At 45.9% G+C, this 26,792-nt stretch overlaps 1 protein-coding gene across 3 annotated transcripts in view; it reads left to right on the top strand.

Annotated features, from left to right (window-relative positions):
* Nucleotides 1-26,792, top strand: part of CBX5 (chromobox 5) — a 37,527-nt gene that overhangs the window by 8,389 nt on the left and 2,346 nt on the right. For all 3 annotated transcript variants that reach the window (XM_073546261.1, XM_073546259.1, XM_073546260.1), the window contains exons 2-4: nt 2,727-2,783; nt 15,114-15,276; nt 25,878-26,043. In XM_073546261.1, coding sequence (XP_073402362.1) covers nt 2,759-2,783; nt 15,114-15,276; nt 25,878-26,043 — 354 coding nt within the window. In that variant the 5' untranslated portion in view covers nt 2,727-2,758. The remainder of the gene's footprint in view (nt 1-2,726; nt 2,784-15,113; nt 15,277-25,877; nt 26,044-26,792) is intronic.

Below are 26,792 nucleotides of genomic sequence, written 5' to 3'. Positions count from 1 at the left end.
AATCCAACAATGGTTTGATCGACATCTACAGTCTGTCTCCCATAACACAGGAGCTGTGTTCTCGATCAGAGCCGCAGCCAGAAATCTGTGGCTTATCTCTTGTGCTTTATTCACCCATCAGTATTTGTATGTCAAAACCAGGAGAGTCTCTAAATCGCAGAACAAGTGTAATTCTAGTCTGCAAGTTCCTCTCCTTACTTTGGTATACAAACATGGATGAAAACTACTGACCCAAATGCTGACTTGTGAATAAGGCCTTAGATAACAAAAGGCTCCGCAATTTGAAATGGAAATACATTATTGACTGAGGCCTTCAATATTCTCGTTTTTGACTAATATTGGTCAAAGGGTAGATTCATACACTCGTGAAAGTATTACCATCCGAGAGAAATGGGCAGATTTCCCCCCACACCCTGGTGTCATCCTAGTTGCTTCTGTTTTTTTTTTACCTCACTGAAACTGTGCTTGCTTCCAAGCAAATAAAAAACCATTATCGGGTCACGTGATTTTATTGAAATTTATCTTCTAAGCAACAGCACCATCAGACACAGATGCAAAACGGTGCAAATCGGAAGCCTTCTAATTTGCATTTGTGCTTTATGGATCTGATGGGAAAATTGAATCTCTATAGGATCTGCTCTGAGTCCTGCAAATCTCACTCTCAGATCGGTGATTCTACAAGACGTGTGAATAGATCCATGCTACTCTATGGATCAGACAGTACTCTGTCATGTCACATGGATGTGTGAATGTAGCTTAAGTTTAATGTTACCCAAAATATTTATCTACAGATGATTGACCGTTCCAGTGAAGTTTGGTGAAATAAGCTTCTATTTAAAATAGCAGGATCTGTGAATGATCTGCTACCCAACTTCCTTTTCAAATGTTTTTGGCACACGCCTTGGGTAGTGGGGTAACGCCTTGGGTAATGGGGGGCACCTGCTGTTACTTATTTCCGATTGCACACAATTTGGCCAGCGTGTATCTGTGTCATACATGGCATGTAGTAGAAGTGTTGGCTGTGTATGTGGTGTATTGTTCTGTGCAAAACATGAGCGACAGTGGTGTTCAGTCCTGCATAGTATAAATTGATTTTTAAAGTTTAAAAAGTTTTCGGTCAAATATATTCCACCCTAATATGACATATTATACATGGTTTTGTTCAGAATTCAATTTTGCGTTCTGCCCCTTTAATAGTTTTACCTTTTTGAAGCAGTTTTGCCTGCAATTTCTGCAACAATATGGGGATTAAAAGCACAACTAAATATTGTACAAATTGATATCCAAACTTAGCCAATCACATATGATGATTGTGTGACCACCCATAAGCTGGATGGGATAGCCACATCACATTGCGGTCACATCTGTTGCTTTAATCTTTATTTTATTTGTTGGTCAAGCTAGGGAAGCGAACTGATCATGATGGGAGCCTTCAGATTTTTGTCAGCAGAGGATCATGTGCAAGTTGTGTTACTGCATGAAGAGGGTTATTCTGGCCCACACATTGCGAGGAAGGTCGGCTGTAATCATAGTACAGTTGTAAGAATTTTGCAGAAACCTAAGCAGCTTGGAACAACTCTGGACAGGCCCAGATCTGGTCACCGAAAAGGGAGGATGGAGCGCTAATAAGGACATCCCTTGCCAATTGAAAGCTTGCCGCTTCTGCCAGAATGGCAAGAAAAGTGTAATGTGGAGGTTGCAACATCAACTATTAGGAAGAGATGTGTGGAACAGGGCTGTGGAGTCGGTATAAAATGGACCAACGCCTAAAATGTATAGTCAATTGGGTGCAGTAGTACAAGGCAGGATGTGCTGCAAATGTTTTCATAAGAATTTGGGAAAGTTATGAAATGTGCTGTAAATGTCTTTTCTGTTTCTGATGTAAGGATCTGGGCTTTTAGTCGAGATGAATCTGTGCTGCCCTTTATATACATGCTCAGTAGTGACCCAGTGCATAGAAAGACAAAGTATGTCTCGTTACGTGTCAAAAATAATTCTTTGTCTTTTTGACGTGTGAGAGTCTGTCCTGCTTCTGTGTTGTTCTGGACTAGTCTCCTTTGTTTCATTTGTTCTGTGCTACACCTCACCCAGAAACTTATTCTTTTGGTAAATTTCCCTTGAATAGGATTTGTCTTTATTTTTGATTCAGAGAAAACTTCAAGTCCATGATCAAACTGAGGCGATAACACCTTTTAGTTCTTAGTGTCAGTAATCTACATTATCAGGACTGAAGACTTGCCGACATAATTTATTTTTTGCGAGTTCACCTCTAGTATTCTACAGTCCAGGTTTTTTGCTCCTAGAGCTGCAGTTTGTACTGATGAAGGTGTTGCTGTGTTTACCTGTGATAACTGGGCTGGTCTTATTCAATATGTATTTTAATGTATGTCTATAAACTGGAGCTCTGACTTGAGTCCGCTATAACTAGTTTATTTGGGAATTGCAGTGTGTGCAACGAAGCCTGGAGCCTATATGGTGTCTCCACGGCTCCACTTGGTGGATCTGTAGACACTCTGTGTCTGTGCTGCCATCCTTACGACATGGATCAATAAAACAGCACTGCAAGCACTTTAGATTCTCCATTATTGCCCTGCTCTATTGCAATGCAATTCCCACATTCAATAGTTAAATCGGCCCCAGTACTGAGCGGCACCTTAAATATGATAAACTTATACCAATCACATGTGTATATATGTCAAATGTTTTTCTTTCTTTTACAATTTAAGTTTTCCGGCTCAACTGATATCAGACGTACATAATGGACGCCACTGAGACTTCTACAGGTACAACACACTGGCTGCAGATTTTATGCAATGCTTTATAAAATAGTGATGTTTTTCTTCCAGATCCTGTCGGCAGTAAATGTAGAAGATCTGCATTGGCATCTACTTTGAATATACTCATTTTCATTGCCTACTGTTTTAGATAATGAGTTAGATGTTGTTTGGGACAAACCTATTTATGGCCTATCCATAGGATATTTTATGAAACTGACAACCGGTGCCCTTCCTCCACAGATTAGCTGATATATGCTCTCGACGTAATTAGGAGATGAGACATAGTACCTGATAGTGACCACAAAACCATGTTACAGGGCTGCAGTGTTGGGATGCGCAAGGCTTCCACTGGAGCAGATATCAGATCAGTAGGAGTGCCTGGTGTCGCGCTCATACCAATCTCATGTTGATGACCTATCCACGGAAATGAATTCAGTAAGTTAGTCCTGGACACCCCTATAAATTAGGCTTTATTTTCCCTTCTCTCATAACAGCACCACCTGAGACAGGGTATCCGCCCATCAAGGACAGGAACCCTGCTGAATAAAAGGGCGGTACCGCTCCTCCACATCAGTTTTTGGTTTCCTGTCCTTGTGGGAACCTGAGAGAGAACAAAGAACCATATTTTATCAGCCGGAATACCCTGAAGCAGGGGAATGGGAACTGGATCTGCTAGTTTTTCAACAGATTATGGATTGATGGGGAAAGACAGAAATGGACCTGTTTGCCAACAGAAAAAAAAGGAAAAAAAAATCTTCTGCTCTTTGAACCCAAGAGAAGGACCTATGCAGTGGATGCACTACAGATTCCTTGGGATTTCAGGCTGGCTTACGCATTTCCCTTGTTGATGTTGATTCCGGCAGTCCTGAGGAAGATTGGGGAGGAGGGGGCAAGGGTCATCCTCATTGCTCCTTTTTTTGGCCCAAGAGGCCATGGTTCTCATGAATGAAGAGAATGTCCTTATCAGATCCCTGGACTGTCTCCTCAGGCAGGATCTCATCCTCAGAGGTCATGTCTGCATTTGACGGTATGAATTTTGAGAGGGCACTATTAATACAAAAAGGCTTCTCCACGGCCTTAGTTACTACCCTGCTGCAGAGTAGGAAGCAGGTAATGACTAGAATATACGGCAGGATATGGGCTAAATTGTGATTTAGAGGCTCTATCTATTAATCACCCATTCATTCAGGTATCGGATGATAGGGTTATTCTGAGGCCAGATTCAGCATACCGTATATACACGAGTATAAGCCGAGACCTCCTAATTTTGCCACAAAAAAGTGGGAAAACTTACTGACTCAAGTATAAGCCGAGGGTGGTGCTGCACAAGTGTTTATGGTGGTCCAAAAAGATGCTCCATAGATAAATACCCCCCATAAAATGCTTCACAAAAGTTAATGGTGGTCCAAAAAGATGCTCCATAGATAAATACCCCCCATAAAATCCTGCACAAGGGTTAATGGTGGCTCAAGGAGATGCTCCATAGATACATATGGCCCATATATTGCTGCTGCAATTAAAAAAAAACAAAAAAAAACCATACTCGCCTCTCGTCGCTGGGGGCCAGGTGCCGGTGTCCTGAGCAGGTGGGGACAGGTGTCGGTGTCGCCGCTGGCTCAGGCCCCCGGCACTGGCGATTTTTCACCTGTCCCCGCTCCATCGCCATGCGCCACTCTGTCTCTCGGGTCTCTGCAGTTCAGCAGAGGGTGCGCACTTATTACGTCATTGCGCCCTCTGACCTGAACGTCAGGCAGAGGACAGAGCAGCATGCGGTGGTGGAACGGGGACAGGTGAATGTTGCACTGACTGCTACCCGTCCTCCCCCGTCATACTCACCCCCTCCTGGTGCGGTCTCTGCAGCCCCTCTTCTCCCGTGGTCTCGGCGACACTGCTCTTCCAGGTTTCAGCGGTCACGTGGTACCGCTCATTAATGTCATGAAAATGCGCATATTCATGACTTTAATGAGCATGACCGCTGAACACAGGAAGAGCAGGGACGCCAAGATCATGGAAGAAGCAGGGAGGCTGCAGAGACCGCGCCAGTAGGGGGTGAATATGATCTGACACCCCCGCCGACCCCTGGTATATGACTTGAGTATAAGCTGAGAGGGGGACTTCAGCCTCAAAAAATGGGCTGAAAATCTCGGCTTATACTCGAGTATATACGGTATCTTCTGAAGGTAGCCTCGAAGTTTCATAGAAGCCAGTAGATAGTACTGTAGAGTGAGTCCTTATTTGTGTCATTTCAGGGAATCAGGAAAGGTCTTAAGGTTACGAGGGGGACTATAGTTAGATGGTTTAGGAACGCCATTAGCCTAGCATACACCTTTAGTAATGCACTGATTCCTGAGAACCTGAAGGCCTATGCCATCAGGGCCATGGCGACCTCCTTGACTGAGAATGCGGAGAGTGGATCGACAGAATATATAAGGCGGCAAAAAATGGGCTGAAAATCTCTGCTTATACTCAAGTATATACGGTATCTTCCGAAGGTAGCCTCGAAGTTTCATAGAAGCCAGTAGATCACTCCTACTTTTTAAGGGACCCGAAAAATGCAGAGCACGCAAGCTTTATGCATTAGATGTTAGGATAGCTTTGGTACAATACTTTGATTTTTAAAGACAGTGGAGGAAGAGTGAGTCCTTATTTGTGTCATTTCAGGGAATCTGGAAAGGTCTTAAGGTTACGAGGGGGACTATAGCTAGATGGTTTAGGGACGCCATTAGTCTAGCATGCACCTTTAGTAATGCACTGATTCCTGAGAACCTGAAGGCCCATGCCATCAGGGCCATGGCGACCTCCTTGGCTGAGAAGGCGGAGATGTGGATCAACAGAATATATAACGCAGCAACATGGTCTTCCCCTTCAACCTTCTATAAACACTACTGTCTTAAGCTGTCTTCCTCTGTTGACCTATCCTTTGGGAGAAAGGTGTTAAAAGCGGTGATCTCTCCCTAAGGCTTTTGATCTATATAAATCTCAGGTGATGCTTTCATGGGAAAAGGGAAAAAAATCTTAGTTGCTTACCGGTAACGGGATTTTACAGAGCTTATGACAGCACCCTTATATTCCCTCACCGTTTTATCACTAATGGTGTTCACTTTTAAGGATGTTTTAAGAAACAATGTTTTTGGTGATGGTTGTATTACTAACTGTCTGGAGGTCCTCTCATACTCTGAAACCCAATCTGATGCAGAGGAGAGGTACTGGCCTTTTTATTCAGTAGGTTTCCTGTCCTTGATGGGTGGATACCCTATCTCAGGTGGTGCTGTCACGGGCCCTGTAAAATCCCATTACCGGTAAGTAACTAAGATGTTTCCTTTTCTCCCATGACAGCACCCTCTGACAGATTTATATAAAACAAACAATTACGGAGGGATCACCACTTGTAACAGCTTTCTCCCAAAGGACAGATCAGCAGAGGAGGACAGATCAAGTTGGTAATGCTTAAAGAAGGTGGAAGGAGAGAGGACCATGTTGCTTCCCATATCCTGTCAATAGAGACTTCCGCATTATCAAATCAGGATGTTGGCACGGCCCTGGTAGTCTTCATGTTCTCTGAAACTGATACATTACTAGAAGAGTAGGCTTACCTAATGGCCTCCCTAGTATACCTAGCTAGGGTACCCCTTATCATCTTGAGACTTTTCTTAACCCCCTGGAAGGAAACTATCAAGGCCCCACTCTTCCTCCACTGTTTTGTGGAACAACCGGTCTTAACATCTTTCACGCAAACAATAGTAGTGATACTGAAGTAGGTGACAGTCACCCCAGTATAATTGCCCCACAGTTGACCAAGGCTGTTTTGAATAATCAAAACCAACATTTTTCACTCAGGTCTTGAGGAGGCATGCTGGAGTTAGATGCTTCTGATTCATTAAAAGGAATCGGTCACCTATTTTTTTTTCTCATATAAGCTGCGGCCACCGCCATCAGGGGCTTATCTACAGCATTCTGTAATGCTGTAGATAAGCCTGAATGTAACCTGAAAGATAAGAAAAGAGAGTTATATTATACTCACCCGGGGGGGCGGTTCGGGGCCTCCCATCTTCTAGTGATGACATCCTCTTTGCTTCCCGTCCGCACATCAGGCGCACTGATCTGCCCTGTTGAGGGCAGACCTGAGTACTGCAGTTCACAGGTGCCGGGAAAGGTCAGAGAGGTCCGGCGCTTGCACACTGCGGTACTCTGCTCTGCCCTCAGCAAGGAAGATAATTACCCCTGTACCACGGCAGAATTAAGGAAGAGGACGTCATCGCTAGAAGATAGAAGGCACCGGACCGCGACACCCATCGGACCCGGACCGGGGGTTTATCTACAGCATTACAGAATGCTGTAGATGAGCCCCTGATGACGGTGGCTGCATCTTGTATGTGAAAAAATAGGTGACAGGTTCCATTTAAGGCTGTGTGCCCACAATGAGTTTTGGATGCTGTGTATTTTTGCTGCACACAAAAGCAGCATCTTACAATTCCAGCAAAATGGGATTTATAGAAATGCAGTGGTGCACACCTCTACTGAATCAGGATAGTCGGACAAGTGGTTTTCACTTCCACAGCGCCACTCGAGAAGTGAATCAAGATTCGTGGCGTAAGGAACATTGCCATGTAACATGAATTTGACAGGTGGAGGTTGCTATGCCCCAGTCCCACCTGAGCTTTTTTAAAATGGGTGAGAGCTCTAAAAGCTGTAAAATTTTAACACTGCTTCACACGCTAAATTTTTGCCTTTTTCTACACCACAATTTTGTGTAAAAGCTTTTGTAACTCAGGTCCCCAAGTGTCCAGGTGAGTGTTTCTCAACTCCAGTCCTCAAGACCCACCAACAGGTCATGTTTTCAGGATTTCCTTAGTATTGCACATTAATGCTTGAGCAGGTATTGAAATCACCTGTGCAATACTAAGGATAGCCTGAAAACTTGACCTGTTGTTGGGTCTTGAGGACTGAAGTTGAGAAATACTGGTCCAGTTGGACAGTCACTTAATGTTGGGGATAAATGGCTACATTTACACTCAAGTCCAACATCCTTTATCACAATGACTAGTAGCTGCAAAAGCAATCAAGCAGCTAGTCGTGGTAATGGATGTCTAGATCGTTTTCAGTTCACGCTACCTCTTTTTTCTAATAGCATTAACATGAGTACGACAGTCTGCTGTAATAATGCCATTACAGTCTAATGGAGTGGACATCAAAACGGCTGACCTCTTCTCCGTTTAAGGCTATGTGCACACGTAACGGAACTCTCGCGGAAATTACCGCGAGAATTCCGGAATTCCATTCCGCGGGAAAATCGCATTTTAAATTCCCGCGATTTTCCCGCGGAAAAACTAGCATTTTGCAAGCGAAATTAGCTTGCAAAATGCTAGCGTTCTCCAAGCGATCTGTAGCATCGCTTGGAGAACTGATTGACAGGTTGGTCACACTCGTCAAACACAGTGTTTGACAAGTGTGACCAACTTTTTACTACTGAGGCCGCCTATGCAGCATCAGTAGTAAAAGATAGAATGTAAATAAAAAATGGTGTTATTCTTACCTTCCGACGTCCCGCGCAGCCGTTCCCAGTAATCCTTTGCGAAAATGCCCGCGATGATGTCCGTTCTCGCGGGATCGCGACGTCTCGCGGTCAGTCGCGATGACTTCGCGATCCTGCGAGTTCGGACGCCATCGCGGGCATTTTCGCAAAGGATTACTGGGAACGAGAGCGTGGAGAGAGGCGGGAAGGCTGCGCGGGACGCCGGAAGGTGAGAATAACAATATTTTTTATTTTATAATTCTATTTTTTACAGGGATATGGTACCCAGAGCCCGGAGGACAGTCTCCTCTCCTCCGGACCGTGGGTACCATCCGCAATTGTTCTGTTTACTTTCCGCATGTTGTACACAGCCACATGCGGGAAGGAAGCGGAACAATGCATTCCTATGGGTGCGGGATCGCCGCGATTCCGCGGAATAATGAGCATGCACAGCATTGCGGAATCCCATAGGAATGCATGGGATGCTTATTTTTCGCGGCAAAATCGCGCGGTTAAAACAGCCGCGGAAACGCAAAAAAAAGGCACGTGTGAACTCAGCCTAACTGTTTGGGACATACCGAACTGACGGGAGGCGAGTACTAATAGTTTATTTATTTATCTTTTTTAAGAAATGCGACAACTGAATGTCTATCAAGCCAGACTAGTGCAATCTGCAACTTTTTTTTTTTTTTTATACATAGCCCATCAGTCTGTATGAAAGAACTGATATGCAAAGGTACCATGGTTATTACAGGATTAGAGTGCTGTCAGTGGAGCACATTGACAACACGATAACCAAAAATTAGAATATCATCAAAAACTTAATTTATTTCAGTTCTTCAATACAAAAAGTGAAACTCGTATATTAGGCTGGTTTCACATTAGCGCATTTTCAGCGCGCGCACGGCCGGGGGTAGCTCCGCCCCCGAGCCGGCTCTCTGCCCGGCGTGCCCGCCCCTTGCTTGTAGCGCCGCCTACTAGCGGACAGCGGCGCCTGCGATCGGCGCACCCTATCTTTAGCATAGGGTGCGCCGATCGTGCGCAGGCCGTGCGCTAGTTGCGCTTTGACCTGCGCTGCGCACTTTTGACGGTGCGCCGTGCGCGCCAAAATCCGAAAAGTTTGATTTTGGCGCGCACGGCGCACCGTCAAAAGTGCGCAGCGCAGGTCAAAGCGCAACTAGCGCACGGCCTGCGCACGATCGGCGCACCCTATGCTAAAGATAGGGTGCGCCGATCGCAGGCGCCACTGTCCGCTAGGAGGCGGCGCTACAAGGAAGGGGCGGGCACGCCGGGCAGAGAGCCGGATCGGGGGCGGAGCTACCCCCGGCCGTGCGCGCGCTGAAAATGCGCTAATGTGAAACCAGCCTTATGTAGTCATTACACACAGAGTGATCTATTTCACGTGTTTATTTCTGTTGATGTTGATGATTATGGCTTACAGCCAATGAAAACCCAAAAGTCATTATCTCAGTAAATTAGAATACTTTATAACACCAGCTTGAAAAATGATTTTAAAATCCAAAATGCCTGTTGGTCCACCTGGAACAGGATGAATAGGTGCAGATATCCTAGTCTTTTCAGTGTGGGCTTCCTGTCGTATACTGCTGTTTCTAAGTAGTCTCAGTATACCTGGGAGAGTGAGGTTAGGAACAAATTAGTGCTGTTTTAGGTGTAGCACATATGGTGTATAGAGGACAACAATGAACAAAGTATATCAGATGTGTGGTATCCCTGGTGCAGTATATGGAGTACTCGGTGAAAGATGGCAGCAATGGAAGGAGTGTCTGGGGTATGTAGCAACCCCAGTACAGCACCACTTGTGTAAGGAGTAACAGGGCACAAATGTAGTAAATTTGTAAGGCATGTGGTTGTCCTGGTATGGCATATAGGGTACATAGGAAGTACCATGGGAACACACACAGGAGAACTTCGACAGCACTATGTGTCCAATAGCATAAGAATGTTACCTAAATGCCGTTAAAAAGGAGGAACCCAGTAGGCTAACGCATGGTATATGCAGGCTGCGTCACTGTGGTGAACGCTGTATGCCCGGCAGGTTTCCCTGGTTTATTAGGTGTTTGATCCTGAAGTGCAGGTGTCACGTGACAATGCCGTGTCATCAGGTCACGTGATTGCGCCGCGTCAAGTGTTCACGGAGCATAGGATCAACACTAGTGAGATGACGCATGCGCACTATAGTATAGTGTTGGTGACGTAGCGGTGGGTATGTAGCAGCTGTTCGTAGTCCGGGATGCAACATAAATGTAGGAGAATGGAAAAGAATGCTGTGTGCACTGTTATATCCAAAGCTGTATAGGGGCACTGTGGAGGAAGGTTTTCCAGCTTGATGGAATTGCCTGCACTGTTATGGGTATTCAAAGCATGTGGGTAGTATGGCCAAAATGGGATATTAAGATTGTATGTAAAATGCAATATGATTGACAATATGGGATGTGGTTGTGTATTATGTGCATAGAAGTATACAATATCATAGGTAGTCAGAAGTGCTCAGGACTAGGTGAGAGGATATTTAGCGATTCTAGGAGGAATAAGAGAAATAATTAGTCCATCAATTGAAATACAGTGGTACAGTACACAGCATATCACTGCTATGGGGAAAACACAAAAGTGCAGGATATAACATTAGATGCAAAACAGTCTCATCTGATGTAGGTCTTTAAAGAAAACTTTCTGTATTGCAGTCTCTATTGAGGCCCTTAGGCTCCAATGTCTGTAATGAGAAGATCCAGAATGCTTCTCTTTTCTTGAGAATTTTGATCCCATTTTGCCCCCTTCTGCACGGTTCAATCTATTCTAGAACTTGAAACTTCAGCTGTGCAATGTTGTCTCCCATTTTGTGAAAAGGTTAGGGGAGGGGAAGGTAGACCTTATTACACCTGATGTTGGACTTATGTTGGGAGATCCTGTCCCTCACAGCCTGTGTTGTTTCCCCAACGTAGACGAGGTCACATGGGCACTTGATGGCATAAATTACAAATGTGAATTTGCAGGTCAAGAAGCCTTTGATAGGAATGCCTTGGCCTGTGTGGAGATGGAAGATGAGGTGGCCTTTCTGCACATTGTTACTGTAGGCAACCTAGGCAAGGGAACGTACCTCGTTTTGTGTTTGATGAAACGTTTTTCTGGGAACTACTGTCTTGGATCCTACATTGACTCTGACTAGTTTGTCTTTCAGAATTGTGTGATGACGGTAGCAGGGAAGAAAGGGTTGTTGAAATTCACTTACATTGGGATAGCTATTACATAAAATAGCCCAATGTCTATGAATGCTGGCATGTTTCCAGTTGGAGTATCGGTGGTATATGTGAACAAACGCCATGTGTTTGTTAGATCCCTTAGGTTTTGAGATTGAGGGATTGTTCCTGATGGTTGACAGCAACTTGGTGGAATAGCCCCTGGTGAGGAACTTGTTTTCCATCTCACCCAGTCTGTGCTGTTTTGTTTGTTTGTGCATTACTATCCTTTCCATCTGTTCTAATTGGAATATGGGAATATTTTTTTTAGTGGCAGGGAGATGGTTACTCGTGTAATGGAGTAGACTGTTGCAGTCTGTCTCCTTGGTGAAGAGATCTATGGAAAGTATACCCTCTTCATCCTTGCATACTAAAGTGTCCACAAAGTTGATTTTGTCTTTGTTGTATTGTGAATTTGAGTTCAGGTCATATGGTATTAATGTAGGTGTCAAAGGCCAGTAGTGTTTACAGGGGTCCATCCCAGATGCAAAATATGTTCTCTGTTTCTTCGCCACAGCGTTGAGTGTTGCTGGAACAGTGGGTAAGTGTATATGATGTCCTCCTCAAATGCTGACATATATGCAGTTGCATACGGGGGCGCTGCCTTCGACCCCATAGCTGTGTCCTGTATCTGAACGTAGAACGTGTCTAGGCAAAGGAAGTAGTTCTTTGAGAACAAGTTCCAACAGATCTGAACAAAATTTCCTGGTTTAATTGTCAATCCCGGCCTCACTAAGTAGTCTGTCTTGTGCCCTAAGGCCCTTGTCATGAGTAATCGATGTGTAAAGACTGCTTACATCCCAGGTGACAAGGGTGGATGATGTGGTTAAAGAGCCCAAAGACTTAGTCAGTCCTATGAATTCACTTGTGTCTAGCAGAAAAGATTTTGTTTTTTGGACTAGTGGTGTAAGAATTTTTTCCAGAACCATCGCCAGCAGGGATAGAGTGGAATCTGTAGAGGAAACTGTCGGCCCGGGGCTTTGTTCAAACTTTTATGTATTTTGGGTAAGATTTAGAAGTATTCCCTCAACTTTTTATCTATAGTGCCCTGTTGCATGTGGTGATCTAGGACGGTTTTAATTTTAGCTTGTATAGATGCTGTTGACTTATGGGGGACCATCCAGTACACCTGGGAGTCACCCAAATGGAGGTTAATCTCTGCCATGTAATCAAGTTTATCCATTATAGCAATGTCTCCACCTTTATCAGCTGGTTTAATGATGAATGATTTGTCCATGGATATAACTCATCCATGGTTTTACGTTCCGCTGCTGCAAGCCCTGGTTAATCTCCCTGGTGTTAACGTCCCTTTAAATGTAGTCTATGTGGAGATTCATGTTGTCTGAGCCACAGGTGGCTTCATTCCTATCCCCATCCCCTTGATTGACAATATGCTCACATAAGGAAAGTTGCAAAATCCAAGGATAGATGGCGGCCACCGTCACATAGATCCAAACCGCTTAACCGTACTTAGTATGTGTGTGAGAGACGCAGCCGGCAATTAACTTAACCCTTAGGTGCACATTCATGAAAAACAAGCAATTCCAGATTGCCAAAATGTAGACAGAATGGCACTCACCGGGTAAAGTAGTCAAGGCTTTATTATAAAAGCATGTTAACGGGAGAACGGGTGCTGAAAGGAAGTAACGACGATCGTTTCGCGCAGAGAAGGCGCTTCCACGGGTCACATGGTGAGCTGAAATCGGCGGAAGAAGAAATACCCACAAACAGGAGCAAAGACACCTCCCACCAGTGTCGCTCACCTGCTAAGCAATCAACAAAATTCTACAAAGCCAGCAATCCATATCGTTGTCGGGATCGCTGGTGCTTCGCTTAGTGTAATGGTACCCTAACAGGCAAGGGGGTCCCTAGATGAATTAATCATATGAGAGAGGAACATGTTGGTAATCCTGGTGCGTTATCTTTTACTGGTATTAAAAGGGTTTTTTTTTTTACCTCCTCAGGGAGGTGATTTGAATAGAAACCTATTAAAACGAGAGGCCAGGTGGATTATACAGACTCGCGCATTGGAACGCACGGGACTTAATGAGAGGATTGAGTTGCCTGCTTTCTTGTGAAATATGCTTCACTGTGGGGGGTTTTTTTGTTGTTTTTTTGTTCTTTCTTGCCTATATTTTCTAGTGCTGTTATATTTAAAGTATTAGGTGTATGTTTTAATTTTATGATTTTCACATGTGTATGGTTTTTTGTATAATTTTGTTGATTGCTTAGCAGGTGAGCGGCACTGGTGGGAGGTGTTTTTGCTCCTGTTTGTGGGTATTTCTTCTTTCGCCGGTTTCAGCTCACCATGTAACCCGTAGAGCTGCCACACAGGCAGATCTCACCAGCGACATAGCAGGGGTCGAGGATCGCTACTTATCTGTCAGACGCGGCGATCCTGCGTCCTCCCGCCCGGCTCCACGCGTCGCTCGTCGGCGCCACAGGAAGCTGACGACGAGAAACAGTCCTGGACGTTCTCGCGCGATCAGCGATAACCAGCGGGGGAGCGGGTTGTAGGTAAGTATCACACAGCGATGTCACTAGCAATATCGCTATAACGTCACTAGTTATAGCGATATTGCTAGCGATATCGCTTAGTGTGACAGTACCTTAAGTGTAGGAGGATCCCTGAGCCCGGGTGGATGCAGATGTGATATAACCTAGTATATTTATTTCTGGAAAGCAGGAGCCCTGTATGAATTAGTAACCACACTGCCGCTGTATCCTCATAGACTATCCAGCATCTCTCCTCTCCCTCCCCCACCGGCCTGTGGGGGAAGGGAGGCTCAGTCTCTTCTGCAGCTCTTCTGTGCTGCTGTACAGCCAGATGGTGGGGGAGGGGAAACATCCAGCTTAACCCTTTTAAGTCCTAACATCAGTATTTTACATCTAGGCTACGATGTGTCTAGCGAGCATCAGTTGATATAATATCTTTTATGTAGTGCCAGTATTTATATATAATGCATACAAAAAGACAAAGCAGGAGGATCCAATCCCATTATGCTATGTGACTACGTACTACAGGTGTGAGCTAGTTTGCATTCTGCAATATGAGCCAGTTATTGGACAAAAAGCTTTCTTAGGCTTACTACATACTTGTGACTTTGGCTGACCATTTTCTGCTGATAATCCTGGAAAAGCATGCCAGATACCAGCTTATGACAGATATCTGATGAGAGGTTGATCTGTCGCACCGGATTATTTTAGTCCTCGTCTGGTTTTGCAGTTGATTGTAGTTCATGCTGAATGACAGATCTGTATCCCATCAATGAAAGTCCAGACCAGGCCACAGATCACAGCAGGGATCAGATTGCAGGAATAAAGCGGCCATGGTACTCCTGGAGCAGTGCACAGGAAGCATGTGGCTCATACCTACACAATATACTGCATTCATATGGGAGGAAAACACATCCCATACTTTCAATCCAAAATGCATCCCATACTTTGGAGTTTTGTCCTCCGTAACTGTAAGAATTCCTTCTCATTTTTTTCTGTCCCTTACCTTAGCTTGTTTTACCTTTGCAATTGTATAGTTAAAATCTGTATTCTCTTTTTATTTCAATTGTTTAGAGGAGAAAGTGAATAGCAGTAACAACATGGAGAAGAATAATAAAACTGCATCAGATGCCTCCTCTTCCTCTGAAGAAGAAGAATACGTGGTGGAGAAAGTTCTCGATCGAAGAGTAGTTAAAGGACAAGTAGAATTTCTCCTCAAATGGAAAGGATTCTCAGAGTAAGTAATTACATCAGCAAATCCTCATCCACACCGTAGATAGCTGTAGGAAAACAATGGTTTGTTGTTCGTTCTGTCGGCAGCTGAGTGGGCCGACTCTCCCATACACATCAGTACTCCCTCTATCCAGCCCTCCGGGTCGCATGAAACAGACAGGCTCCGTTATGGCAAATATGTATGTTCCACTCTTAATGGGGTTGTTCTGGACTTTAACATTATTGACCTGTTCGTAGGATAGGTAATAAATGTCTGATTGGTGGGGATCCGACACCAGGCACCCCTGTTGATCAGCTGTTCCCAGTCTCGGCGGCGCCCAGAACTGCTTAGTTGCGAAGCAGCACAGCTCTGTCAATGGAATAGTGGTCGCGGTCAGCTACTGCACATCCACTCCCTATTGATTTGAACAGGGGGCATATGTGCATTTCCTGGCCACGACCACTGTACAGTCAACGGAGATGTGCAGCTCTGCAACTGAGCAGTTCCAGCCGATACTGGGAACAGCTGATTGGTGGGGGTGCAACACCCAGCACCCCTAAATAATCAGACATTGATGACCTATCTATGGATAGGTCATCAGTGTCTGATGTCCTGGGCAACCATTTGAAACGCTTAAAGACCTCTCTTTTACCGGCTTTTCCACACACAGGCCTGTAGGAAACGGTTTGTCAATCTACTCAACTGTTTTCAAGTATTTTTCTCTAGAACGTTGCAGAATATCGGAGAGAAATGCACATACAGCTCTGACAAAAATTACGAGACCACTTTCAAAATTTTCAGTTTGTCTGATTTTTCTCTTTATAGGTATATATTTTTGAGTAAAATGTAAATTGTTCTTTTAGTCTACAAACTTCTGACAACATGTCTCCGAATTTCCAAGCAATACATTTTTTTTTTTTTTCTGAAAAGGAGAAATGGTCAAAATTAAAAAAAAACAAAACAAAAAACCAGGGATTTCAGACCTCAAATAATGCAAAGAAAACAAGTTCATAATCATTTAAAAACAACAATACTAATGTTTTAACTCAGGAAGAGTTCAGAAATGAATATTTTGTGGACTAAAAATGATTGTTAATCACAGCTTTCATGCGTCTTGGCATGCTTGCCACCAGTCTTTCACACTGCTTTTGGGTGACCTTATGCCACTCCTGGTACAAAAATGTAAGTAGTTCTTCTTTGTTTGATGGCTTGTGACTATCCATCTTCCTCTTGATTACATTCCAGAGGTTTTCAATGGTGTTCAGGTCTGGAGAATGGGCTGCCCATGACAGGGATTTCATGTGGTGGTCTCTTAATTTTTTGCCAGAGCTGTATTTGCTTTAGTGGAACCTGTACATACTTGTTATTCCTGTGGTTTGGACAGTGAATCTGATAAGTTCCTGCCAAGCATTTAAGGTGTTTCAGAGAGACAACCGGTTTTAAAGTTGCATTTATAGATAATATTTTGCCTCTTGGGTCAAGAGACATTTGGATAATGATGGCATTATTTCTCCTCTGCACGTCTGTGCAACGGATGTGAATATGTACACTTTGTGCTTTTAGTTCACGGGGTCTACTAAAAATACTGAATTTACCAATTCAAAGTTGTTACTTTGTGAGCCACTAAAACTGGAACAAGTCAACTCAGCATAATTAATAAAATAATTTTTAATACTTGGATGGAAATCCTTAGTAGTCGGGTGACGTCTACATTCACTAACTGCCGTTTTCTTCCCAGAGATGCTAGGTTTAGCCTCTAATGCTGCCGTCTCCAGTTGCTGCTTGTTGTGAGTTGTCTGCCTTCAGTTTTGTCTGTCCTTGATCTGAATGAGCGCTTTTCCCTGACTCGTTCATTGAAGACTCTTCCATTTCTCTGCGTTTGGGCTCTTGGGTTGCCTTTGTGGTTTTACACCATGACCAGTCTGTACAAGCTCTGTCCTATCACCTTGTAGTAGTTGGAAGAATCTAAGCAGAAAATATATATTCTTAGACTACATACTGGGGCAGCGATCACAACCAAATTGTTAAGCCACATACACACCTCTGTATTATGTGTCTTTTCTCCTTCGTCTCATTGGGGGACACAGATACTGTGGGTGTATGCTTCTGCCGCTAGGAGGCTGACACTAAGTGAAAAAAAGAGGTTAGCTCCTCCTCCGCAGTATACACCCTCGCCCCTATTGTGGGCGGAAATCAGTTTTTGCTTCGTGTCCTATGGAGGCACACACAGTCTGGATCTCTCCAGTCTATTTTTTTCTAGTTTACTATGAAGATGAGACAGGGGCGACGGATCCTATTGAAAGGGTCCGATCTCCCCAAACCATCAACGGGCGAGCACGTGCTAGTATCCCTCCACGTATCCTTTCCCACACCGAGGGACATATCTGGGACTTTTTCCCCAGACTTCTATTTTTGTTTGTTATTTTATGAAGATGAGACAGGGGCAACGCATCCTATTGAAAGGATCCGATTTCCCCAAACCATCAACGGGCGAGCACGTGCGAGTGTCCCTCCACATATCCTTTCCTGCGACGTGGGACATTATGCCAGACTTAGCCCTGTCCACCCCTAGGTATTGAAACCATGGGCTTGCACAGAGGCACAAGACTAGTCTGTGCGGCCCCCACTGCTCCACCAACGCTGGACGGCGGTGCTGCAAGGTGGCGGACGGTCCCTCTCCTCACCCCCTGAAGGGGTTAGATGGAGCTAGGGTGCCTGCACCATCCTGTTTTTTATCAAAGACCTCCTCACATACCTGCGCTAAGGCTGAAGAGGATCATCAGTAAGGAGAGGGTCGGGGAGGGCTCCTGCGAAGATTTCGGGCTGGAGCCCACAGCCGCAGAAGGCGGCGTCCACTAGCATACAAGAGAAGGACTGGATCCGTCAGGACAAGAACGATGCGCCGGTCAGTAGCGCCATTTTTGGTACCCCCCCACCCCGGCCGGGTAGGGGAAAAATTGAGGCCGTGGCTTCGGCAGGAGATAGGCCGCGGCCGGAAGTTCCGCCCTCGGGGCCGCGTGTCACTTCCAGCAGCCCGCCCTGCACTCGGCGGCGAAAAAAAAAAAAAAAAGATCGAGGCCCCGACTTCGGCGCACAATTTAAAGTAAGCATCCAGGTCGGGGGGGCGCAGGACTGGGGTAAGGGCTGCCCAAGAGGCCATGCTAGGGAAAAACGAGGAGCTACCTCTTCCCCATATCCCCAGCAGCGGACAGATACACCATGTCCGAAAAAAGCAAAGACGCACACGTTCTTTTACGTGGCATTCTTCTCTTGTTGGACTGCGTTTCCGCGGGCGCAGAGCAGCGTTTATGCGAAGCCTGCGAATCCAAACGCGCCCAGGAGCCCTCCCCTGCGACCGCGACCAATGTGTCAAATCCCCCGGAGTGGGCCCGATCACTGTCACAGTACATGGTGTCGCTTACGAGAGCAATAGAATCCCTTTAAGCCCCAGATAGGGGCAGGGACAGTGTCGCCGCCTTTAGAGGGAACATTCACCTCACAGGAGCCTCCGGCCTGCAGGGGCCGCCCTCCAGGCAGACCCGGGGGGAAACAAATCCACACGGTGTCGCCCAGTCCATCCGGTGCCTTTGGCATCCGTAAGATCTGCTTCTCGCTCCCTGTCACCAGTGGTTGATAGCGAGCAGACCTCAGATTGCGACTCAGACGAGCCCATTGACCTGGACATCCAGAGTCACGTGAAACGATGGACAGCCTCATAGAAGCCATCAATCAGACCCTGGGGATTGAGGATGATACCGCAGCGGCTACGGAGCATAAAGGGCATGTAAACGAGTGAAGCGGCCGCACAGAATTTTTTTTCCTCTCACCCTGAGTTTGAGGACATAGTACAGCGGCACAGAGAACGTCCAAAAGGGCGTTTTTCTCGGGTTAAAGGGCACTCGAAACGCGTTATCCGTTTGCTCCGGACCTCTGTAAACAATGGATGGAATCCTCGATAGTGGATCCTCCGGTTTCACGCCTGGCCACTAAGACCCTGTTATCTGACCCTAGGATTTCCTCGATTAAGGATCCCACGGACTGACTTATTGAGAGCCTAGCTCGTTCAGTATATGAGGCGTCAGGGTCTGCACTCGCTCCCTCGTTCGCAGCCAAGGCTATGATATCATAGTCAGAAACATTTACCCCTTCGTGACCGGGCCAATTTTTTAAATTCTGACCAATGTCACTTTATGTGGTCATAGCTCTGGAATGCTTCAACAAATCCCAGTGATTTTGAGATTGTTTTTTCGTGGCACATTAGAATTTATGATAGTGGTAAATTTAGATTGATATATTTTGTGTTTTGTTTATAAAAAAATATCAGAAACTTGACAAAAATGTAAAAAAAATTGCAATTTTCAAACTTTAAATGATTATCCCTTTAATCCAGATAGTCATACCACAGAAAAACATTAATAAATAACATTTCCCACATGTCTGCTTTACATCAGCACCATTTTTAAAACGCCAATTTATTTTGTTAGCCTTTTAGGAGGTTTAGAAATGTAGCAATAATTTTTCATTTTTTCAAGGAAATTTACAAAATTTATTTTTTTGAGGGACCTATCCAAGTTTGAAGTGACTTTAGGAGTGCTATATATTGGAAAACCCCAAACATGATACTATTTTAAAAACTGCACCCCCTGACACATTGAAAACTGCTGTCAGGTAGTTTATTAACCCTTCAGGTGATTTTCAGGAATTAATGCAAAGTGGTATAGCCGGAATGAAAAAGTGCTTGTTTACCACCTAGATGTCACTAACTTCTGAACTGACCACTGTAGCCGGGAGCCTCTAAGGACGCTATTTGGCCATGAACTGCTATGGAATACATCAGGACCACACAATCATGATCTCCGTGTGTCAATTAGACTAAAGTGCAAGCCCCTACAATCTATTAACCATTTATTTGATGTAGTCACTTTTGACAGCAGCAACTAAGGGGTTAAACAGATATGGATGGTGCCAACACCGATCATTTGTGATACAGAAAGTTGTCAGATATAGTGGACAGCCGACAGCTGCTGGATTGTCACCTGTATGGGGATGATATTCCCTTATATCTCAGGTCAGTAAATATACGTATAGGCGGTCATGAAGGGGTTTTAAACAGGGTCGCGCAGGAGCAGGATCTACCTGCAGAGAACTCGGAGGTCACAGGTCAGATGACTATAGCCGGAGATTATGTAATGAATGCGTTTTTGGATGCAGCCAATTGTTCAGCACTTGCTGCCGCTAATGCAATCTCTATCTGTAGAGCCCTATGGTTGAGGACATGGCGGGCCGATTCTACTTCCAAGAAGTCCTTGGCTTCCCTGCCTGATCAGTGCGGCCGCCTATTTTTGGATCAACTTCTCTCCGACTCCACAGGAGGAAGGAGCGGGTTTCTCTCCCAACAGAAGGTTAGATCGTTTTTTTTCGTCACCCGCTTCAGGCACGTTTTCGGGCCTTTCGCAGTGCCACCGGCCATTCTAGGCCGGGTGTGACGGCAGTGGTCAGGTGGCGGCTGGTAAGCAGCCTGAGTCTGGTCCGGGACCCGAATAGGAGACGGTCTGGGGTCATGTGTTGAAACACTCCGGGTAGGACTACGGGGCCCAATTCCGCCACCTCAGGCCGCCCAAACCAGGATAAGGAGCGGCAGGTCATATAGAGCCAACCCATTGGGGAGAATGCATGCTCAAGAGGCCAGATCGCGGGGACCCAAATCCTAAGGATCATCGGCCAAATTACTCGAGGGCTTTACCAGACGACACCAGCAAGTGGGCGGCTGCCTACTCTGTTTTCACCACGTCTGGGCCAACATCGCTCACGACGCATGGGTAAAAGAGTTGGTGTCCTCAGGTTACAAAATAGAATTTGTCGGATACCCTCCAAGAAGGTTTTTTTCCTTCCTGGCTTCCCTGGGTGGATACCCAGGTAAGGGCTCTATTGGGAGCCATCAAGTCACTCCTGCACAACGGAGTCATTGTTCCAGTGCCGGAACATGGAAGAACTCAGGGGTTCTATTCAAACCTTTTTGGGTCCCCAAAAAGGACGGGTCTGTCAGGCCTGTTTTGGACCTAAAGCTTCTGAACAAATTCATCAGGATCAGACATTTCCGGTTGGAGTCTCTCCGTTCAGTCATAGCGGTCATGGAACAGTGAGAATATTTGTCCTCAATTGACAGCCATGACGCTTTTCTGCATATTCCCATTTTTTCCTCATCAGAGGCGGCTACGCTTAGCCATCAGCGTTCAGTATTTTAAGTTCGTAGCGCTACCCTTCGGGCTAGCCACGGCTCCCGGAGTGTTCACGAAGGTTTTGGCAATTGTCAGGGCCACACTGCATTCTCGAGGCATAGCCGTCTTGCCTTATCTGGACGACCTCTTAGTCAAGGGCCCGTCAATACGGGCAGGTGAGGAAGGTGTCAACATCACGCTAGATACTCTTGCCGCTTAGATGGTTGGTCAATGCAAAGAGATCATCCCTTGTGCCAGCTCAGAGGATCTCCTTCCTAGGGATGATCCTCGACACTTGCTGAGGGTTGATAATTCTCCCTCAGGAAAAGGCGCTAGTCTCCGGCAGGGAATCCAGACACTACGCCAACCTGTCCCTCATACCATCCGATCCGCGATAAGGATCCTAGGGAAAATGGTGGCAGCAATCAAAGCGATACCTTTCGTCCAGTTCCATCCTTCACCCTCTGCAGCACGCCTCATGTCAGCCTGGGACAAGAATCCTTTCACGCTCGATCGGCGGTGCAAACTGGCCTCTCAAGTCAGGCAGTCGCTTGGATGGTGGAAGGCCAGAGAGGAACTGGTTAATGTCATGGGCTGATAATGACAATTGACGCCAGTCTCCTCGGTTGGGGAGCGGGGTTTCGCCACCACACAACCCAGAAACGGTGGTCGCCACAGGAGGCACGCCTCCCGATCATCTTATTGGGGGATACGAGCAATTCGGCTGGCTCTGCAGAGGTTTCATCATTTGCTAGCAGGCCGTCCTGTCCGGATTCTATCGGACATCACCACGGCGGTGGTTTACATAATTCGTCAGGGGGGCACCCGCAGCAGAACAATCATGCGCGAGGTGGAGCACATTCTTCAGTGGGCAGAAGCAAACCACTCAGTGATTTCGGCTGTCCACATCCCAGGAGTGGAAAATTGGGCGGCAGACTTCCTCAGCCGGCAGGGTCTTGCATCCGGAGAGTGGTCTCTACATCCCGAAGTTCTTCAACAGATTTGTCAACTGTGGGGAGCTCCGGATGTGGACCTGATGGTTTCCAGAGTGAATGCCAAGGTGCCCACATATGTCTCTCGGGCCAGGGACCCGCAGGCATTCGCGGGGGACGCGGGGGTTCTGCCATGGAACCAGTTTCGCCTCCCATATCTATTTCCCCCACTGCCACTACTCCCGAGAGTCAGCAAAGGGATCAAGACGGAAGGGGGGCCGGCGATTCTGCTGGCCCCAGACTGGCCCCGTCGAGCGTGGTACGCAGATCTAAGGCAGCTGCTCGCCGACGTTCCTGGGCGCCTGCTAGAGCGTCCAGATCTACCGTCTCAAGGGCCAATTTGCCACCCGATCTCAGGGACCCTGTGTTTGACGGCAGGGCCGTTGAATTTCGGATTCTAACCCAGGCAGGGTTCGGGAGCAAGGTGGTCGCTACAACGATTAGCGCCCGGAGGCCTGCTTCAGCATGAATTTACCACCACACCTGGAAGGGTTCTTTGCTTGATGGCGAGGCGCGGTGTTTCTCCGCTAAGATTCTCGATCTCCAACATCTTGGTTTTTCTCCAGTCGGGCTCAGAGAGCCTGGAGAGCTCAGTCGTTAGAGCAGTAGACTCGGGCTTTGCCCCAGGTGTCCGCAGGAGACAAATGTCGGCCTTATCCGTCCTGTTCCAGTGCAGGGTTACTGCCTATTCGCGGGTGAGAACTTTTCATCCACGGAGTGTTCCACTTGATACCTCCCTATATGGCGCCGATGGACGCCTGGGTTCTGAACATGGTCTTAAGCGTTCTGCAGGAAGCTCCATTGGAACTGTTTCAGGATACCTTTCCTGGAACAATTGTTCCCCTAGTGGCCATCACTTCCATCAGGCGGGTTTTTCAGAGCTGGCGGCTCTATCCTGCTGAGCTCCGTTCCTCACTTAACATAAGTATAAGGTGGTCCTCAGACCAGCCCCTCTTTTTCTGCGAAGGTCATGTCCTCTTTTTCACATCAATGAAGATGTTGTTTTGTCTTCATTTTTTCCAGCACCGGTGCACCGTGTGGAAGAAGGCTCTTCACACGTTAGACCTGGTAAGAGCCCTCCGGAGGTACGTATCACGCACGGCACCCTTTCCTCAGACGGATATGCTGTTCGTGCTCCCTGAAGAACGCAGGAAGGAACTCGCTGCCTCAAAGTCGATCATAGCCAGATGGATTCGTTTGACTATTCAGGAGTCCTACTGCATTAGAGGCACGCCGATTCCAGCAGGGATCAGAGCGCACTCTACTCGGGCAGTGGGCGCCTCTTGGGCGCTTCGGCATCAGGCTTCGATGGAACAGGTTTGCAAGGCAGCAACCTGGTCCAGCCTGCACACATTTGCCAAACATAATATTCATGCTCAGGCCTCGGCAGATGCAAGCCTGGGTAGAAGGATTTTCCAAGCAACGGTGGCGCACCTTTAAACAGGAGGTGAATGTAGCTTGGATCGGTGAGTCAATCTCCCACCCAGGGACTGCTTTAGGACGTCCCACAGTATCTGTGTCCCCCAATGAGACGAAGGAGAAACATGGATTTTTGTGAGTACTCACCGTAAAATCCTTTTCTCCGAGACGCTCATTGGGGGACACAGATACTGTGGGTGTATGCTTCTGCCGCTAGGAGGCTGACACTAAGTGAAAAAAAGAGGTTAGCTCCTCCTCCGCAGTATACACCCTCGCCCCTATTGCGGGCGGAAATCAGTTTGGTGCCAAAGCAGTAGGAGGACAACAAATCAGCCTTAATACGGTACAACATGTCCAAAGGAAAACACCACCTTTATATCAAATAAGTAAACACACTCATTTAAACAAGAGCCAACTGGCTAATAGGGTGGGTGCTGTGTCCAATGTTTCGGTGTGACACTGCACACTTTCAGCTACTTCTCCAATGTATATCCTGAGACACATTTCTGCTGGTAGGAAGTATAAATCAGATTCTGCTGAGCCCCTGAAAATTAAAATAAAAGGCAGAATGATAAAATAATGTATTATAATCCAGATACTTCTGAAATGCGGTTTTCGGTTTCTGCATCCCTGCACTTTAAGTTGGGGTCTGAAAACCCGACTATAGTTTTTATAGGTCTGTTAGACACCATCGTTGTGTGCAGAGCCTTTTATGCATGGTAGTTTATTAGAAGGCAAATAGTTCTCTAGCAAGGTGGGATAACAATGCTTTTTTTCTGGAGGACTGAGTAGTAAGTATTGTTGATCATCACTCAATAATATCAGAAGTGTCATTTGTTGAAATGTCTGAATCACTTCCCTCTAAGTATGCTTGTACTGGTGCCACTGAGACTGTCTGCCGACGATCGTCTGCACAACACCCTGCATTTTATCACACTGGATAGAAAGCCATCTTGGCCTGATTTACTGTACTGATAGAACGGTTTTAAAGGGAATCTGTCACCTATTTTTTCGAGTATAAGCTGCGGCCACCGCCATCAGGGGCTTATCTACAGCATTCTGTAAAGCTGTAGATAAGCCCCCAATGTAACCTGAAGGAGAAGAAAAACGAGTTATATTATACTCACCCAGGGGCGATCCGGTCCGGAGGGTGTCGTGGTCCGGTCCGGCGCCTCCCATCTTCTAGCGACGACGTCCTCTTCTTTGCTTTCCCGTTGCCGCTCCACAGTACTGCAGTGTGCAGTACCCTGCGCCGGAGCCGCGACGGGAAGAAAAGAAGAGGACGTCTTCGCTAGAAGATGGGAGGCACCGGACCACCCCTGGGTGAGTATAATATTACTAGTTTTTCTTCTCTTTCAGGTTACATTGGGGGCTTATCTACAGCATTACAGAATGCTGTAGATAAGCCCCTGATGGCGGTGGCCGCAGCTTATACTCGAAAAAATAGGTGATAGATTTCCTTTAATGTGGCTATTTATGTAGGATTTATTTCCACTTTTTCTGCTACATTGGTGTATTTTCCAGTGTGGCTATTGACTCCCAGAAAACTGTGCTGTGCATAGCGATTTATTAGTCCCTATGCAAATGCATCACAGCCCATGGAGATGAGCTGCAACACTAAGCAAAGTACATGGCTAGGAGAAGTGTATTTACTATACAAAAGTGTTCTTGTATTTTGCTTAAACTAGTCTCACACAGCTTCAACTGTTACCATATATAACCACAGTAAATCCATAACTAGGAGGTGACATAATCATTGGCTACAAGTGAGCAACAACTTGGGTTGCATGGAAAGCAAAATTGTAAATGCATAATATGCACATGTTAGATTTTATATAAAATAAGTTGTATAACTTGTTGGCCATACTGAAAGCCAGAAAATCCCTTTTGTTCTGATTGAATAGCGGGATTATGAGTGGGAAGAAAGTAGTTGTCGTGAAAAGTCTTTACTGCAAATTTCATACGAGATAAGTTATTCATTTCTCTCCAACTCCAGAGAACATAACACATGGGAGCCCGATAGAAACCTGGACTGTCCAGAGCTGATCTCTGAATTCATGAAAAAGTACAAGAAGGGTAAAGAGGCTGAACCCAAATCTAAGACAGAAGCCACCAAAAGAAAAGCTGCAAGTGATGAGAGTCGAGCGAAAAAGAGGAGAGAGGTAAAGTCAAATGATAACAATATCCCTGTACATGCGAAGATATTTTCCCTGATTTGACAATATCTTAAATCTGGCATAATGTAGAGACTGAGACACTGATTCCAGTATTGGATCACTTTCTGATCTTTGGTTATTTGCTCCAATATCAGCTGAGCCAAGGAGTCCTCTCCATGGTGTGCCCAGAAGAGTCCTTGTATGAGGAGCTGCGGTCTCTTCCCACCCACCCCCACTGGTTCTCCACTTTTTCCCTATGAACAGTGTAGGGAGAAAGTTGTCAATCAGTGGCAGGAGGGAGCCGCAGATGAAGAACACATGAGCTCCAGTGCTAGAGTAGAACTGATCAACAGGGAATTTATGGAAAGTAAAGCCAGACCGGCCGGCAATAAGGTGGATGAAAACTTTGATGGCATATGGTTGCTGCTGATTTTAAATTGATTAGTAAGGGAGCATGTGATTTTTATCAATGAAACAGACATGATTGTATGTTGGAAGAATAATTGCCAGTGAATTTAAAAACCGCAGCAGCTGCGTGCCAATGCAGTCTGCTGCATCGCAATTGCATAATTGCAGTCTTGTTTAGCCATTCTCTTAGAGGCAGGCGCCCTGTAAGATATTGTAGTACCCAGTTTAGTTGCAGCTCCCTTGTTATTGATTACTGTTGGTCCTGCTTGTTTCATCCTTAAAGAAGCTAATTAAAGATAGATATAAATACTGTATATATATATTATACTTGCCGATCGCTGTCTTCT

This window comes from Dendrobates tinctorius, unplaced genomic scaffold (genome assembly GCF_039654945.1).
Source record: "Dendrobates tinctorius isolate UK_male_01 unplaced genomic scaffold, ASM3965494v1 ptg000145l, whole genome shotgun sequence".
Lineage (NCBI taxonomy): Eukaryota > Metazoa > Chordata > Amphibia > Anura > Dendrobatidae > Dendrobates > Dendrobates tinctorius.
The sequence above is the reverse complement of the archived record's forward strand: the minus strand, read 5'-3'. Positions and strand labels throughout refer to the sequence as shown.